The 17,940-nt window shown below is 33.5% G+C and overlaps 1 protein-coding gene across 1 annotated transcript in view; it reads left to right on the forward strand.

Moving 5' to 3' along the window:
• LOC148621126 (uncharacterized) overlaps positions 1 to 17,700 on the forward strand; it is a 31,246-nt gene extending 13,546 nt beyond the window's left edge. Inside the window, exons 6-8 of the mRNA XM_088575179.1 lie at positions 13,758 to 14,249; positions 15,047 to 15,591; positions 16,352 to 17,700. Coding sequence (XP_088431305.1) covers positions 13,758 to 14,249; positions 15,047 to 15,591; positions 16,352 to 16,390 — 1,076 coding nt within the window. The 3' untranslated portion in view covers positions 16,391 to 17,700. The remainder of the gene's footprint in view (positions 1 to 13,757; positions 14,250 to 15,046; positions 15,592 to 16,351) is intronic.
• Positions 17,701 to 17,940: the final 240 nt, after the last annotated feature.

Consider the following 17,940-nt stretch of genomic DNA (forward strand, 5'->3'; position numbering starts at 1 on the left):
ACAAATGGCAAATGAAGAGGGCGGTGGCTCATGGGTAAATCGAATAGTACGCTGTCTATGCGCCATTGATAGATACGCTCTGTTCGAGTATGTCGTCTCTGGAATCCCTGATGCTATCTGCTGGAAATCCGTAGAGTCCTAGCATCGCCCGTGTTGGCACTCGGTGGCGGGTGGGGAACAGAGACGATAAAACTTATAAAAACTTAACATGGCGACAAAAAACAACGGGGAGTCCAATGTTTCTTATTCAAAAAAACGAAAAAGTGATGTCTGCAATTCTTCTGACGAAAGTGATAAAAACTGGCCAAGATTTATTGTAATTTCTGCAAAAGATAAAGACAAAAATGTTAATGACCTTTCTCCTTTTTTAATACAGAAAACAATCAAGGGTGTAGCTAGTGATGTTAAAGATACAAGGAAAATAAGATCCGGAATTTTAATTGAATGCCTCAGACCTGGCCAATCATCAAATTTGTTAAAATTAACCAGGATTGGTGGCCTTGATGTGGTTTCATCTGCACACAAGTCACTAAATCAGTCACAGGGTGTCCTTAAATACCGAGGTCGAGACCTCGACGCCTTGACTGATGAAGAGATCTGTGAGGAACTGAAATCACAAGGCGTTAAGTCTGTCTTGAAGAATTACGATTAGAAACGATGAAGGATGTTGAAGATCCCATTTTATTATTTAATGAAAGACTGGCATCAATTGCTAATAAAACAATACCTAAAACCTCGACAAATCCAAAAAGGCCTAGTAAACCATGGTTTACTGATGAGTGCGACAAAGCGATCGAAGAACGCAACAAGGCCCATCGCCGGTTTGACAAAAATCCTACACCAGCAAATCTGTCAAACTTCCGAATATTTCGAGCAAAAGCTCGACGTACATGTAAACAAGCCAGACGAACCTCTTGGAAAAATTTTGTTTCTAGTATTAAATCTCACACTCCCCTCAATAAAGTATGGAATTTTATTAGAAAAGTAAAAGGAAAAAATTCGAATTCTTTAGTGAAACACCTTAAAGTTGGTAATACCACTCTAACCACCGAAAAAGATATCGCCAATAAGCTAGCTGAAACATTCGCTAAACATTCATCCTCAACTAACTACAAACCGGATTTTCAAAAAATTAAATCATCTGCAGAAAAGACAAAATTAAATAATGCTGAATCCTACAACTCTCAATTTTCTATAGAGGAACTAAAATCGTCACTGGCTAAAGCCCACGATACAGCTAGTGGGCTAGATAATATTCACTATCAACTTTTGAAACATCTTCCTGATCCATCTCTACATACACTTCTTGCGTTAATGAACGAGATATGGACTTCTGGTAACGTTCCGTCCATCTGGAAAACGGCTTCAGTTGTCCCTATTCCAAAACCAGGAAAGGATCATACGGATCCTTCAAATTATCGCCCGATCGCATTGACAAGCTGCGTCTGCAAGACAATGGAACGAATGGTCAATGATCGCCTTGTGTGGTTCCTTGAGAAGCACAACTTACTCACTAATATTCAGTGTGGTTTTAGGCAAGGCAGAAGTACTCTTGACCATTTAGTCCGGTTTGAAACGCTCATCAGAAATGCATTTGCTAAAAATGAACATGTTGTGTCGGTCTTTTTCGATTTAGAAAAAGCCTATGACACGACGTGGAAATATGGTATTTTAAAAGATATATTTGATATGGGGTTGAAAGGACGGTCTTGAACACAACAAACTCAATTCCATAAAACCCGATCTAGGCGTTCATCAATCCGGGTCGGGCAATCGCAAAGAGCAAGTGGTCATGACTAGATGCCGCATTGGACATTCTAGATTTACACATGGCCATTTGCTTGTTGGTGATCCTCCACCTGAGTGTATCCCATGTGATTGCCCTTTCTCTATCAAACATGTTCTTCTAGATTGTGTGGATTTTGCCAACACCAGGCAAAATTATTTTGACTGCGCCAATATTTTTGATTTGTTCAAGACCGTTTCATCTGAAAACATCATCGATTTCTTGCGGGACATCGGTTTATTTAATAAAATCTAAATTGGATACCTTCCTTAGTTTTTCAATATTTTAAATGTTTTATCGAATTTATGTTTCTGTATGTGTTTTATGTCTTAGGTTCACCTTTTATATACCTTTTTATATGTAAATAGCTGCTTGTTTTAATTTCATTATTTTATGAAGAGACTTTGATCTTAATTTTAATATTTTCCTTGCATTAAATGTTCTTTCCGTGATATGGCCTTGGTCGCCGAAACGGCAATAAACAACAACAACAACTTTTCTTTGCTTGTACAAGCTACAGTTTTGTAGAAATTGTTAAAAAACAAGTATCAAAAATATACTGAAAAGCTCCTAACTAGTGGCTCACGATCCTCAATTCTCTTTATTCAATATCAAGCTGTAGTACTTGACTTAACAGTAATCAATCTTTTAACTTTCATTTTTCTCGCTTAACAGTGCATCGGGGTTGTACTTTATGCAAGTTTTCTTGTAAATGAAAAGGTGCAGAGAAATTCTAAAAGGAAATACAAGCAAAACTGACTAATATTTATGTGAGAGATTCGAATGCGATCACTTCTAACCTCTCTTAAATTCTGTCAGAATAACACAGGAAAACTGTTCTACGACATGCAGTATTTAGAACAGAAAATCCCTGATAGAAACTGTCCTGGGTCGTGACAAAGAAAATACGAAAACCTGTTCTAAACTGTCATACCCCTGGACAGTTCCCGACAATATTTTTCCTATTCTGTGTGACGTAGTCCGAATTTCCTCTGACCCTGCAACCCTCCTCTTTTTTATTTGGATATTGATATGTCGGGTTGGGATCAGAACGATGTGCCATAAAAAAGTTTCACGCGCTTCTTACGACTTTCATGTTAATATCGTGTAGGTGATGCATACCTAGTTCGATTCGGAATTCATTTTTCTTTATGCTGATGTAAGTTTTATTGGCTATTTGTCATCATTCTCGGTAAAAAGAAGTTTGAAAGCCTTAAACCAGGGTCAGCAGCCATTTACTTTCGATTTCCAACTTTGAGTGACGCAAGCGAAATTTGGTCGTATGCAAATGAGATTCGGCCATGCACAGGTGGTCACGTGAGATCAACAAATACCGTCTTCTTTGTGTGTCTAAACAAGCGCATGTACTGGAACAACATATGAAAACACGTGGTTGGATCCAATTTACATTTGGCTGCATTACTTTTGGTTGAACTGTGAATTTTTTAGATGTGTAAAATATTACATGTAGCACCCCATCCTTAGAATACCCTAATTCAACTGTTTAAACTCAATTTTCGAGCAGGTTATTAAAATATTGGAAATGCATCGGGGTGTGTGTGTGTGTGTGTGTGTGTGTGTGTGTGTGTGTGGAGGGGAGGGGGGACAGAAGGCAATCATATACATTTTCTACTGGATTTTGAATTGCTTCATATTTTTAAATAGCAGTTTATAAATATGTTTTGCACTTATTTTTAATCTTCAATCGCTTAGATTCTTAATATATTGAAGTTTAACATAATGTTATTAATGTGAGATTTTAACTGGCAGTGTACAATGTAACTTGTGATGAACTGGTTGTTTGTATACCTGTTTTTTGTTTTTTGTTTAGATTCTATGGGGAAGAGAGAGCTTAGGGAACCCAATTATTATACTCTTTGGTCACAATAAAAGATATCTACAGGTCTGAGTCCAAATTATCTCAAATATTTATACGACCCCAAAAATTGTTCACTTGCATTTTGGTTTGGATTTGTTGTGGTCATCTGGAGACACTTGGTTTTTGTGAAAATTTGAGTTTTAGTTTGTTGATCTTTATAAATTTTAAAACAAGGTTTTAAACTACAACAGAAAGGTTGGTATAGATTTTGGGGGTTTGAATTAGGGGCATAAATGGGTCCTAAAACAAGAAATTCATTGAATTAACAATACAACTCTAATAAAAGTATAGCAATGCCTATGATATTGCTTCACAATATTCTATACCACAATAAACAAACTTGGATTGATTGTTTGTGACTTAAGCCAAGTAAGAATAAGGGGCCCTAAACAAGTATTTTCCACTTGATTCAAAAAATAAAGGGAAAATACTTGTTTATTTCTGGTTTGGTTTGAAAAAATTTTGTAGATGTCACATCAAAATCCTTGCCTGCGTTTTTCAGTTTGATTTCAAATATCTTTTACAGTTTTCAAATTATAAAGGAAGCCATGCCCTAACAAATCATATTTTTTGAGATAATGAAGTACAAAGTGATCCATGAATGCACTCTAAAGCAGACCTTTTCACTTGTATTGAATTTCAAAATGTGCAATATTGTGTCCAAATGATTTGTTGTGTCCATAATGAACTGTAAGACTCTATGTTAAGTGTGTCAATAACTAATATTGTGTCCACACTTGCAGAGTTTAATTGACTGTGGTTGTATCATGCTGCATTTGACAAAGCTTTTTATTTTATGTTGGACACATTCTTGTATTGTAGGGTTTCGCATTTGCTTTCAATTTGTTTAATTGCTGAGGAGTTTTTTTCACCTATGTATGTTATGGTGAAAGTTATAACATTCACATTAGTTAATTAAAAGTTTATTTGGAATTTACTTGAGTACCTACATGTTTAAACAAAATGTTGCACTTGTCTCTATTACTATGTGCATGCATCATAAATAAAACAGGTTTATACACTAGTAAACTTAGTTACATCTTCCAGTGATAATATTCTTGTAGGATTTAGGGAGCAGGGATTTGATGTCAGGTGAGAAATTTATGTTGCACAAGCACAAACATTTAATTCAGAAACAACTGAAATCAATATTTCATTCTGAAAAAAAAAATGCTTTGTTTAGTAATTGGGGAAACATAGAATCATTATTATTCTACTTTTCAATGGAGAAGTAAAATATTCCTTTCAGGAATTTGGAACATTTTTAAAAGATCACTAGCCCCTTGCTAATAAAATGGTCGATGCTTCAGAGTAATAAAGACAGAATAATAAAACATAAGACATGGTCCATATTACAAATCATTTATGTGCATCAATGCCAAAAACATCATTCTGTACAAAAAACATTGTGATTTTAGGATTTGAGAGTCAACACAAATATTAGTTGTTTCAATTTGCAGATATACAAATGTACATGTACATGAATATATAATTTTTAATTGTTCGTTAAAACTGACACATCAGATGCCTCACTTAGCTCCAATACAGCAGATATGTCCTTATTTCTTTGGTTGAAGTTGCAGTTAGATTGAGAATTGTGGAATCTATTTTACTTTCAATAATTCAAACTTTCCTATGGTCCTCTTTAAAATCTAATCACCTATAAAATTAAATATGGTTTTTATTGTGTATTGTAAAAAAATAAATATACAATGTGTGCCAACTCAAACAGTAACCCTTTACAAAAAATGCCCTTTTTAACATTACAAATGGGAGGCAGCTACCAGTACATTGTGGGTTTGCTTTTATTAAAATATATACAAATTTGCTAGTAATGTTACACGTTGTACATATTCTGGTGATGCCAGGAGAATGGTAGCACAAACTTCTTTGATACCTGCAGCAAAAATCAGTTAATTGAACAGTTGTCAGTTTTCCAACTGTTTATGGACTTGAATCATTCATTGATTTCACATAACATTTCCAATACATGAATATATTGCATTTTTGACAAGACACCCCCTCACCTTTTTTCCCATTCCTAATTCATTTGTTCATAGTTACACTGAACAAAAAATCAAGATTATTTTTAACTCAATGACAAACACATACACCATCCATTTTGTGTTATGCCTTCATAAATTTCATATGAATACATTTTATGGCTCTTAGTTTCTGCACCTGTTCCTTGATAAGATATATATGTCCAGTGGGGTATAAATAGGCTGGTGTGGTGCGCTAATGAATGAAAAATATAAAGACATCAGCCACCATTTTGATGGAGTTGCTTTTTTAAAAAAAATGCATGTGGCATGATTTGGTTCAATTTTTGGGAATAAAATTGCGGGAACTGAATTACAAAGTGCAGGGGACAAGGGATAAATATAATGAAAAATTAAGTGAAACTTACTAAAACTACTGTTAAAAGTCACATTGAAATTTGCGTCCATCAAATATAGGACGACCTGTTTCATTTACCATCTCGATTCCAAATCTACCAGTGTCCCACTTCAGACTTATCGACTCCATGTTGTTACACGCGCTTGTTTAGACACACAAAGAAGGCGTTGTTTGTTGATGTAACGTGATCATCTGTGCATGACGGAATCTCATTTGCATACGACCAGATCTCGCTTGCGCCACTCAAAGTTGGAAATCAAAAGTAAATGGCTGCTGACCCTGGGTTAAGGCTTTCAAACTTCTTTTTTAGGGAGATTTGATGACAAATATCCGATAAAACTTACATCAGCATAAAGAAAAATGAATCCGGAATCAAACTAGGTATGCATCACCTACACGATTTTAATATGAAAGTCGTAAGAAGGGCGATACTCCGCGGTACCGCTGAATCTCCAACTTTTTGTATGGCACATCGTTCTGACCCCAACCCGACATATCAATATCCAAATTAAAAAAAATAGGGTTACAGGGTCAGAGGAAATTCGGACTATGTGTGACGTAATTCAGAACAGGAAGTCCGCGATTAATAATGGAAACTGTGCGACTAATGTAAATAAGCAAATCCGACTAGGAAAAAAATCTTGATTTCAAAATTTTCATTGTATTTCCAATTATATAGAACTCGTCGTGACCATCCCACATTACTCGATCATTGTTCACGTTCCGATTTTCGTCCATCGCGGCCCAGTCAGTCACCATTAAAAAAAATATCATTGTTTACATGTATATGTTTTACATTCTGTGATAAACCTGTAGTCTATTATCAAATTAAAGGTCTATGTTTCTGTTCTAAGACTAAAAATGGTAACAGATAACTTTCATATGTTTGGTAATTGTCACAGAGTTCAAGATTGACAAAGTATTCTTTCAGTGAAAACTACTTTTAATAAACATAAGGGTCACAAATCATTCTATAAAATGTTAAAATTGACAATTTAACATTAAATGAGTGACTGATACCTAAATATTTCGGTCAAAACTCTGAAGAATGCCATTATTAGCAACGAATATCAAAGCGAGCCCTTCCAATTTACCTTTATGGTCTTATATGAAGAATATGTAAAAATTATAAATATTAGTTTCATATTATTGACTGTGGTACCTGTAGTTAAGTAAAAATTCTAAAAATTCTGCAAATTGTATGAGTGTCAGTAGTTTTATTTTTTAATAATGGTCTAAAACTGTTGACTAAAATTTTTTTCAATATAATTATCATGTTGGTGGGTGCGACACATATATTTCAGACAAAAATCTTCAAAAAATGTCATATTCTAGTAACATGTATGAGTGCGCACACTTTTAGTGTCCATGAGTGTCTTAATTTATTGACTGAAAAATGCTAATTTTTCAATATAATTATCATGTGAGTGGCTGCGACACATATATTTCAGTCAAAATTCTTCAAAAATAACATATTCCTGCAAATATATTACTGCGCACACTGCTAATTTTAATGAGAATCCAAAATTATTGACTACAATGCTAATTGTTTCAATATAATTATCATATTGGTGACTGCGACACACGTTTCAGACAAAATTCTTGAAAAATATCATATTCTTGCAAAATATATGAGTGTGCACTTTTAATTTCCATGAGGGTCTAAAATTAATGACTAAAATGCCACATTGTTCATAAGAACTATTATGGGTGGCTGAGATACATTTATTTCAGTCAAAATTCTTTAAAGATGTCATATTCTTGCAAAATGTATGAGTGCGCACACTTTTAGTTTTCATTAGGGTATAAAATTATTTACTAAAATGCTAATTGTTTCAATATAGTTATCATATGGGTGGTTGCGACACATATATTTCAGTCAAATTTCTTCAAAAATGTCATGTTCTTGCAAAATATATGAGTGTGCACTTTTAATTTCCATGAGGGTCTAAAATTAATGACTAAAATGCCACATTGTTCATAAGAACTATTATGGGTGGCTGAGACACATTTATTTCAGTCAAAATTCTTTTAAGATGTCATATTCTTGCAAAATGTATGAGTGCGCACACTTTTAGTTTTCATAAGGGTATAAAATTATTTACTAAAATGCTAATTGTTTCTATATAGATATCATGTGGGTTGCTGCGACACATATATTTCAGTAAAAACTCTTTAACAAATGTGATATTCTTGCAAAATGTATGAGTGCACACACTTTTAATGTCCACGAGGGTCTTAAATTATTGACTAAAATGCTATTTTTTCAATATAATTATCATGTGAGTGACTGCAACGCATACATTTCAGTCAAAATTCTTCAAAAATTATATATTCCTGCAAATATATTACTGCGCACACTGCTAATTTTAATGAGAATCCAAAATTATTGTCCACAATGCTAGTTATTTCAATATAATTATCATATGGGTAACTGCGACACACATAATTCAGTCAAAATTCTTCAAAAATATCATATTCTTAATGACTAAAATGCCACATTGTTCATCAGAACTATTATGGGTGGCTGAGACACATTTATTTCAGTCAAAATTCTTTATTATCTGAATATAATAGCATTAAAACCTATGATTTTTCAACACTGTATACTTCTATTTCCCATGCCCAGTTAAAATCCCGACTTAAAAACATTATACATCGCTGTTTTTCCAAAAAAGAATGTTCACCTAGATACAAATATATAGTTCTTGGTAGAGATTCCTCATACTTTGTAAGAAATAATTCCAAATCATCTTCCAAATATACAGAAGAAGATGTTTAAAAATGCTGGAATTTTTAATTGACAACATATTTGTCCAGTGTGGTGGACGTGTTTTTCAACAAACGGTCGGCATTCCAATGGGAACAAATTGTGCTCCTTTACTTGCTGACCTATTCCTTCATTCCTATGAGGCTGACTTTATAGCTGATCTGATCAGAAAGAAAGAATATCGTTTGGCTAGATCCTTCAATCTCAGTTTCCGCTATATAGATGACGTATTATCTTTAAACAATCCTAATTTCGGGGATTTGATACATCGCATCTACCCAAAGGAACTTGAGATAAAGGATACTACAGACACTGTGAAGTCAGCCTCATATCTTGACTTACACTTAGAAATCGATAGTAAAGGAAAACTATTGACCAAACTTTACGACAAACGTGATGACTTTTCATTCAGAATTGTCAACTTTCCTTTCATCTGTGGCAACATCCCTTCGGCTCCTACGTATGGAGTGTTCATGTCACAACTAATACGTTATGCCAGAGCTTGCCGAAACTACGCAGACTTTTTGTATCCCGCTAGAACTCTAACAAATAGGCTTCTGGAACGGGGTTATGTTGCTACAAGATTGAAGTCATCACTACAGAAGTTTTATGGTCGTTATCATGAACTCGTGGATCGTTATGGTGTATCCATCAGCACCATGAAAACTGATTTATTCAACGGGCCATAGTTTTCCTTCCCTCGTTTGTCTACCCCGGACTTGACTTTTTATGAGCAACTCGGCGGGTGTTTCTATAAAAGCAGAAGACGCTTACCCTACCGGTGCACCTGGTCCATGCTCCCAGTTTTTAGTGGAGTCCAAGTTGCTCATTTACTTTTGATACTTTGTATGTATGATTTTAGTTACTTTATATTCTTTGTCGTGTATTTCTGTTTTCCATGTCTGGTCTTTGTCCCTGGATTACATTCGTTTGATTTTTTGCTAGAATTTTGGTTCCCTAGATTACTCTTTTGTACGGAAAACTAGGTTAAATTTGTAAAAAATAGAAATCATAAACGTCATTGTCATTTGTCATTTGTTTTCCATGTCTGGTCTTTGTCCCTGGATTACATTCTTTTGATTACCGCTATAACCTTGGTTCCCTTGATTACTCTTTTAAAAAATGTCATATTCTTGCAAAATGTATGAGTGCGCACACTTTTAATTTTAGGGTATAAAATTATTTACTAAAATGATAATATTTCAATAATTATTATGAGGATGACTGCGACATATTTTCAGTCAAAATTCTTCAAAAATGACATATTCCTGCAAATATATGGGTGAGCACACTTTTAATTTAAATGAGGATCCAAAATTATTGACTAAAATGCTATTTTTTTTTCAATATAAATATCATGTGGGTGACTATGACACATATATTTCAGTCAAAATTCGATAAAATTGTTATATTCTTGCAAAATTTATGAGTGCGCACACTTATAATCTCCATGAGGGTCTCAAATTGTTTACTAAAATGCTATTTTTTTTTCAATATAATTATTATGTGAGTGATTGTGACATATATTTCAGTAAAAATTCTTTAAAATTGTCATATTCCTGCAAATATATGAGTGCGCATACTTTTAAGTTTCACCAGGGTCTAAAATTAATGAATGAAATGCTAATTTATTCAATATAACTATAATGTGGGTAATTGAAACACATATATTTCAATCAAAATTCTTCAAAAATGTCATTCTGTCAAAATATATAATTGTGACCACTTTTAAGTTTCATAAAGGCCTAAAATTTCTGTATAAGATGTTTAAAATTGTCAATATCGGTACTCTGTACCATATTGGTATCTGCAACAACATAAAATCAGTCCAAATGTCTTAAAGTCAGGGGCAAAGCAGGTACGGCAGGCATTGATTCTTGTTGGTACTGCATGCCATACACGAAAGTCATATATTGAAAAAAAAAAACAAAACATCAAGATCAAACATAGCAATGCTTCTTTCCCGTCGTAAGAATCAGGATTCGGGTGCTACGACTTTTTTTTCTGAATTGCATACACCTTCCGTATGTAATTCAGTCAAAGCAGTGTTCTCAAGCTAGTGACTGTCAGAATCTATCAGGAATTCTTCTAATCTACGTGTCAATTTTTAGATTTAATTCAGACATTGATGAAAGAGAAGGTAGCATGTTCGATGATATGGAGAAAGTAGAAATAACTGTAGTTATCTTTTTCACAAGATTCAAAACTTTATCTCATTAACCAGCTATTAGAAAAAAATGGTTCTGAAGGAAATCATGCAAACAACTTATAATTACTTACACGGTACCACAAACAAGGATATGTGGATTGATAAACAGGGAAAGCAATAGAAAGTGCAGTTGATAAGAGTATAGTTTATCTTAAACAGGAAATTTTATATTTTAAGCGTCTGTACGTTACATATTTGATTTATTACATGCTGATAATAATAATAATAATGGATAATAAAATCTTTTTGAGTCGTGAGACCTGTTCCATGAATGTGGCATTTGACTAAGACATATCTTAGGATAGTTTTATGGTATATCTTAGTCCCGAGTCTATTTATTGAACATGACATAGTTTAAGACACTCTTAATTTTGGTCCTAATTATACGACATGTCATTAGTAGTCTTATGATTATCTTGAGATAACACTTGGAGTTATCGTGTCCTAAATAAATAAACAAACATTTGTTCACCTTGTACAACATCACACATCATATAGTCAGAATATTAGAAATAAATCCTCGGTGAAAATTGGACTTTTTTTTCTGCTAAGCGCAAAATGGGTTAAACAATCAAAGTGAATGCAGTCACGCATCTTTTTTTTACATCCACGTAAAAAGCCGACTTCGTTTGAATTGGACGGTAATTCCGTCTTGTCGTTTCTCCGACTCTATTACCAATGCTAAAGATATGCCACCGCTTGAAACAGAGTCAGAATCAGAGAGTGATGGACCAATCGAGGAATGACATGTCAGTGATATTGATTAAGAATGCATATGCCAGTTTTACATTAAAGCCCCTTTACACATATAGGGGAAATACATTTAAATTAACTTTTTAAAGTACATGTATGATTAGAGGAGTTATTGCCTATATAAAGTTAATTGCTTTTCTTTGCGTCCCCGCTGTAACCATTTGCGGTGGGGACATAGAAATAGCGGTGTTCACCCGTCCGTCAAAAAATAAAATACTTTCAGACTCGGAATGATAAACAAAGTAAGACGTATATTGGATTATCTTTGGTCTTTGATATATTCTAAACAAATCACTTTATTCTCGCAAACGAACCTTTGGAGGATAATAGGTTTCACCCGATCGGTCCGTATCTGTTGTTCACTTTTGCTACATGTAGACTACAATGCTTTAAAAATATTGTGAGGAATTGATTAAAACCGATCTCGCAGCGTGTGAGCGACATAACAGAAACCGGGAGCTGGACATTGGTTTTTAATTAGATTGTCTGTCCGTCTGTTTGTAATGGGATTTCCCCCTACATTTAATAGTACTCTATGCTGATGATCGTAAATTTCTGACATTCCATGATTGTATCAAACGCTGAAAACATTCAGCATAAAATAATAGAACACGGAAGCAAATCATATTTAATAACTCTTTTTACAACAAGAGATTTGTAATGTCTGTCAGTATCGCAAGAAACGAAAAATAGTAATGTATAAACACAAAATCAATCGAAAACAAAAACAAAAACAAAAAAAGCTAATAAACAAAACATAAACTAAGCTAAACAAATACATGTAAATATGACGTTCCTTGATATGTTGTATGATTCTCGAGTATCACTGTATCGTGTGAGTTGTTGTCACATGCACATTTACTCCATAACCTCCTTTTTCAAATAAGCAAAATACATAGTTACAAACGTCAATATATAACACAGCCATAAATATTGAGTCAATTTTTACATTTTTATGAACCATATACATTTAAGTGATTGACCGGTACTTGTCATTATGAACATGATCAATGAGTTTTTAAAATGAAGTTGGCCATTTAATGAAGCATATGCATTTTTCGGGAATCTACATATTATAAGATGCATATAATACATGTATTGTATGCCTCTGATAGCTCTACAAAACAATATTCAAGAATTTGCAGTTTTTTAGTCCATGTGATATTACCTTACCCAATAAAAGAGAATGTTGTCACCATATAATTAGATATAACCATTATTGACAAAATATACTCATGGTTGCTATGGAGATTTTTTTCTGGTCACCATGGAAACCAATGTTGCCTGGTTTAGTTTTAAATAATAGAATTAAAACTTTAGATAGTGATCTTATAATAATACATCATAAAGCTTTATTCATTTTAGAACATGCGAAAATATATCACAATAATGGTTTGTTGCTATGATAATTAATGGTTGCTATGTAATCTTTTGGGTAACCATGGAACACCTTGTTCCTAGGAATAGTTTTTACAATATAAATAGGAGTTTATATTATTTTAATAAAACTGATGTAATAAAAATACATTGTTTAACATGCAATAAATATATATAGGCAACATGAAAGAAATGATAGTTGGTTGCCATGAAAATGAATTTTTCGGGGGAAAAAAGTTGATTCTCTGTTTTAAATGTCGTTTACAAAATCCACTTAATTACTCCACATTAAGGTAGTTGCCATATATTCTCATAGCAGGACGTAATCCATTGATATTGGCCAGAATATGAAATTAAGAAGGGTGTTCCCCAAGTGCCATGGTATACATCAAAATCCGTTGCTAGGCAACCAAAGATTTTCATAAACAAGAAAACATTGTCATTTTGGAGGGCTTCTATACCTTGCCTTTTAATATGGAATATATGAAGTTATTTGAAGAGGGGACCAAAAACGGCCCTTATTGTACCTTGTCCTTTATGATTTAATTGTGTTAACTATGAAAACATATTGTTTTAATCACAGCAGTGAAAAGTCCGAATTATGAAGGAGCTCAAGTTAACAAAGTAAATCCAGACGAAAGTTACCACAAGTATTCTCAAACAGTGGTAGATAAACCAAAAGAGTACGACGTTTTCATAGTGTATTCAACAAAAGATATTGAATATTTTAAAAAAGTTTGGAGGTTACTTGAAACAAAAGGAATAAAATGCTGTGTAGCAGACAGGGATTTGGTGGTTGGACAGACAATGATAGATAATATCAACTTTGCATTAAAAAATAGTTTAATAAGCTTATTCATATGGTCCAAAAACACTGTTCAAAGCGATTGGTGTACCTTTGAGATAGAATTATGTTACCAAATGTTAATGAAAGAAGGAGGTCCAGAACCAGTTATACTGAAGGTGGATGAGAGTGAAATTCAAGATTACATGAAACGGTCTACCTGTTTTGATATAAGAATGCCCGAGAAAAAGCTGATTTCGGCGATTATTGAAGTAGTAAAAAATGAATCAGGTAAAATACCATAGCATATTTCAACAACATTTTGTTTTGATTTGGTTTTTTTGTTAATTTATATAACTTTTGATCAACATGTCTATACATGCACGTCATACAGTAATTTATTTTAATTGGTACACATAATGAAATCATTGCTAATTCGTTATTTTACGAAGTTAAAAAATACAGAAACATTTGTATTATCAGCGGGATCAGGATTTATGAGGGTTTAAATTGGGTTGTCATTTAAATTATAGTCGTCAGTTACTAGGGACTACTTTCGTCTGATATGATATGTTTTGATCGGAAGAACTGTCAATAACATTTCCATTTAGCAGCGAACATGTAATAGTTTGATATCATTGTCGTCGTCGTTCGATAGCTTGAATATTACTTAGTAGATAATGATATGAATTTACAAGGACGAACTACAATAAATTGTGAGTTTAAGACATCAAACATGAAGATGGTTAAAAAAGGGACCGAAACAAAATGTATATAACTTCCGGTCAATAACTTTGTACGAGTTCATGGATTACAATGAAATTGTAATGTAAATTTCAATACTTCAAAAGATTTTTTGTCGATTTAAGGGCCTTTTGCGACTTTTAAAGATAAGAGACGAAAACGGAGCGTAAATAAATAATTTCCTAAGCTCTGTATTTTTTTAAATTAATTCCATATCTGTTCTGTGTTAATCGCAATTTTGAATGTTTTGTCAGTAATTCTATTTTGCCGAAATCATTCAGGTGTAGCTTTAGAATTTGCGATTATTATTTTTTTTTAAAAAGTGAATCAATATTCTTTTTTAGCTGATATGAAGAGAAGAACACACGACAGATATACAGGCATACCGCTAAATGTAGACGAAATTCGACGAGGCGAGACAATTCAATTCTTCATCAAATTTCTCGATTCATCCAGTAAAACCGATGGAGCCGTGAACGACAAATTTATATTTGATATTTTCATTTATCATGACAAAGAAGACTTTTCCGGACGTGACTTTGCTTTAAATCTTTTCGATGTTTTATGTTCTGTCGGGCTCAAATGCTCAATGTGGCAGGAAGAAGTTTGTACGTCTACAATTGGACACCCCTTGTTTGAGCAATTTGATCAAGCGTTATCACGTTGCCGAAAGGCTATATTTGTTTCCTCATATAACAAGGACTATCATAATTTTAATTTTTGTTATGACGTTGCAGAATTAAAAAATACAAGAAAAGAAATACACGGACTATTTCTTTTAATTATTGGCGATTATAAAACTATGATACGAATACCATACGGCAAGTGGATGAATATTTCTCCATCTTCTGAGGACTGGCTAAACAGTTTACAACATCTTTTAGAAAAGGTAGATTTTGATTGATTACTGCAAATTACAAAATTATTCTTAGTTTTGTCTGTTAATAGTATTAGATATATATTTTGCAATAACATGTGTGAAAATGAAGATACTTAAAATAAAGACTGCTAGGTAAGTTAATTATATTTTTACTGTATTGTTTTCATTTCATTTCATTTCATTTCATTTATTTCCTGATTAGTCTTCAAATAAATAATGACCATATTTGAGCCGAATCATATACAAAAATGTAAATTTCAAAAGGATCCTTGCGTTATATACAAACTTTTTTCTTTTACGGCTTGAGTCCGTCGGTCTCCCTTGCCGTTGAATAAACCAATTTCGCTTTGCAATCAGATTTGTTATTAAAGAAGCGGCCCTTACAGCACATTTGCAGATTAAGTTCACCACAAGTCACATGTATATGAACTTATCTTGGTCGATTTTTTGTCTTGCAAAACAATAAATATATAGACACCTATTTAATGTATTTAATGCATTTTATTTGTGGATATTAAATGAAATTGTACAAGAAAAATACAATTTATTAGAGATAATTTAAAGCCAATGCAGCTTTAAATACTGTACAAAATATTTACCTTTCTTTAAGAATATCTCCCGTGGAACTTTTAATCACATTTGCGAGTGAAATAAAGGAGAAACCGTGAAAATTGGACAAGAGTATACATTTCTTATGGTTTTTCTGACTGCTATCTTTTTTAATATTTTCAACAATCTAGTCTATAGCATTTGTCTTTTTATCTTGCAGAGACCAGTCTTCGCCAGATGGAAGTGTATCATTCAGTAAATTGTGAGTAGAACATCGGTGACAGATTGTTTCGAGGTGGTATTATTCAGATGTTGATTTTGAAAAGAAATCTTAAGAATGTGCTATTATTTGTATTTATTTTAATTTTACCTTTTAAAAGTGGATATTGCTTATTTATCTATTATAATTAGTTATAATCGTTTTTTTTTGTAGTAGCTTGAAACTTCCGATTTTGTCACTCCTGCTACTATAATCCAACATTCGCAGCTAAAATAAATACTGAAAATGCAAATTATATGGTGCTTCTTAAAAAGGAAGGGAATCGCATATATGTTACGGTAAATATGTATAAAAGCAATTATATAATTGATGAAATTTCAGTAAATATGTTTAATTACTAAACCTCTCAAGAGATAGATAGAATTCCTACTTCTGACCAATCATTACTCATAATTACCTTAGTATTGTAAGTTTTCTCAAAGGTTTTTAACACATGGATCGTTACGGTGTATCCATCTGCCCTATGAAAACCGATTTGTTTCACGTGTCAAAGTTTTCCTTTCCCTTTTTTTGTCTATCCAGGACTTGACATTTTTATATGAGCAACTCGGCGGGTACTTTTTGAAAAGCAGAGGACGCACACTCTACCGGTGCATTTAATCTATGCACCTATTTTTTAGTAGAGTCCGAGTTGCTCATTTACCTTCGTTACTTTGTATGTATTATTTTGGTTATTTTATGTTATTTGTTGTGTATGTCTTTTCCTTGTCTAGTAAGAATAGGCCCATAGCAGCGCTAAGCTTGTCGTAACAGGCGACTAAATAGTGCTCAGAACCCTGGCCGGGGGCTAGGGCGCTCTGCCCAGAGAGCAACTGGGTTGTGTGCCCCAGGTGGTGGAGCCGTCAGGCCATAATACGGAAAACTTGACCGCGAACCATAGTGGTGCAACGTGTTGGAAAAGATGCCACGTTCCTCGCACTTTAAATAACCTTTCTATGGTATTCTCCCGGAGTAGGAACCATACGCCTACGCCACAGGAGGCTAAATTGCCCGACCTTACCCACCTCTCCCAATTTCCAGTGGCAATCAAAATTTTTCGACCCCATTATTCTTGTGTCCCATCCCATTTTCATGTCATTTCATGTTCATTTTATCATCCATTTCATGTTCATCGCCTGGATATAGCTGAAATACTGCTGCTCGGGAGTTAAACCCCAAAAATCAATCAATCAATCCATGTCTGGTCTTTGTCCCTGGACTACATTATTTGTGTTTTCGACTAGAATATTGGGTCCCTTGATTACTTTTCTACTAATTTACTGATTTAATTTAAGTAAATGTTTGGAAAATTATAAAATACTAGGTTCCAAATGTTAAGTACGTGCATGGTCTACTAGACGTAAATCGTTATTGGATGATAGAGTTTTACAGCTAGGTCGCAAATATAAGAACATTAATGATGTACATGATGTTGCTAACGTTAACAATTGATATCAGAATCTCTTCGTATTACTGAAAGAGAGTCATGGTACAATGAAGTACGGAATGACATGTATCTATGAATGGCAATACACTTACGTTTTATAGAT

The sequence above is a fragment of the Perna viridis genome, chromosome 3 (assembly GCF_037379345.1).
Source record: "Perna viridis isolate PV_CMFRI_1.1 ecotype Kerala chromosome 3, ASM3737934v1, whole genome shotgun sequence".
In the NCBI taxonomy this organism is placed as follows: Eukaryota; Metazoa; Mollusca; class Bivalvia; order Mytilida; family Mytilidae; genus Perna; species Perna viridis.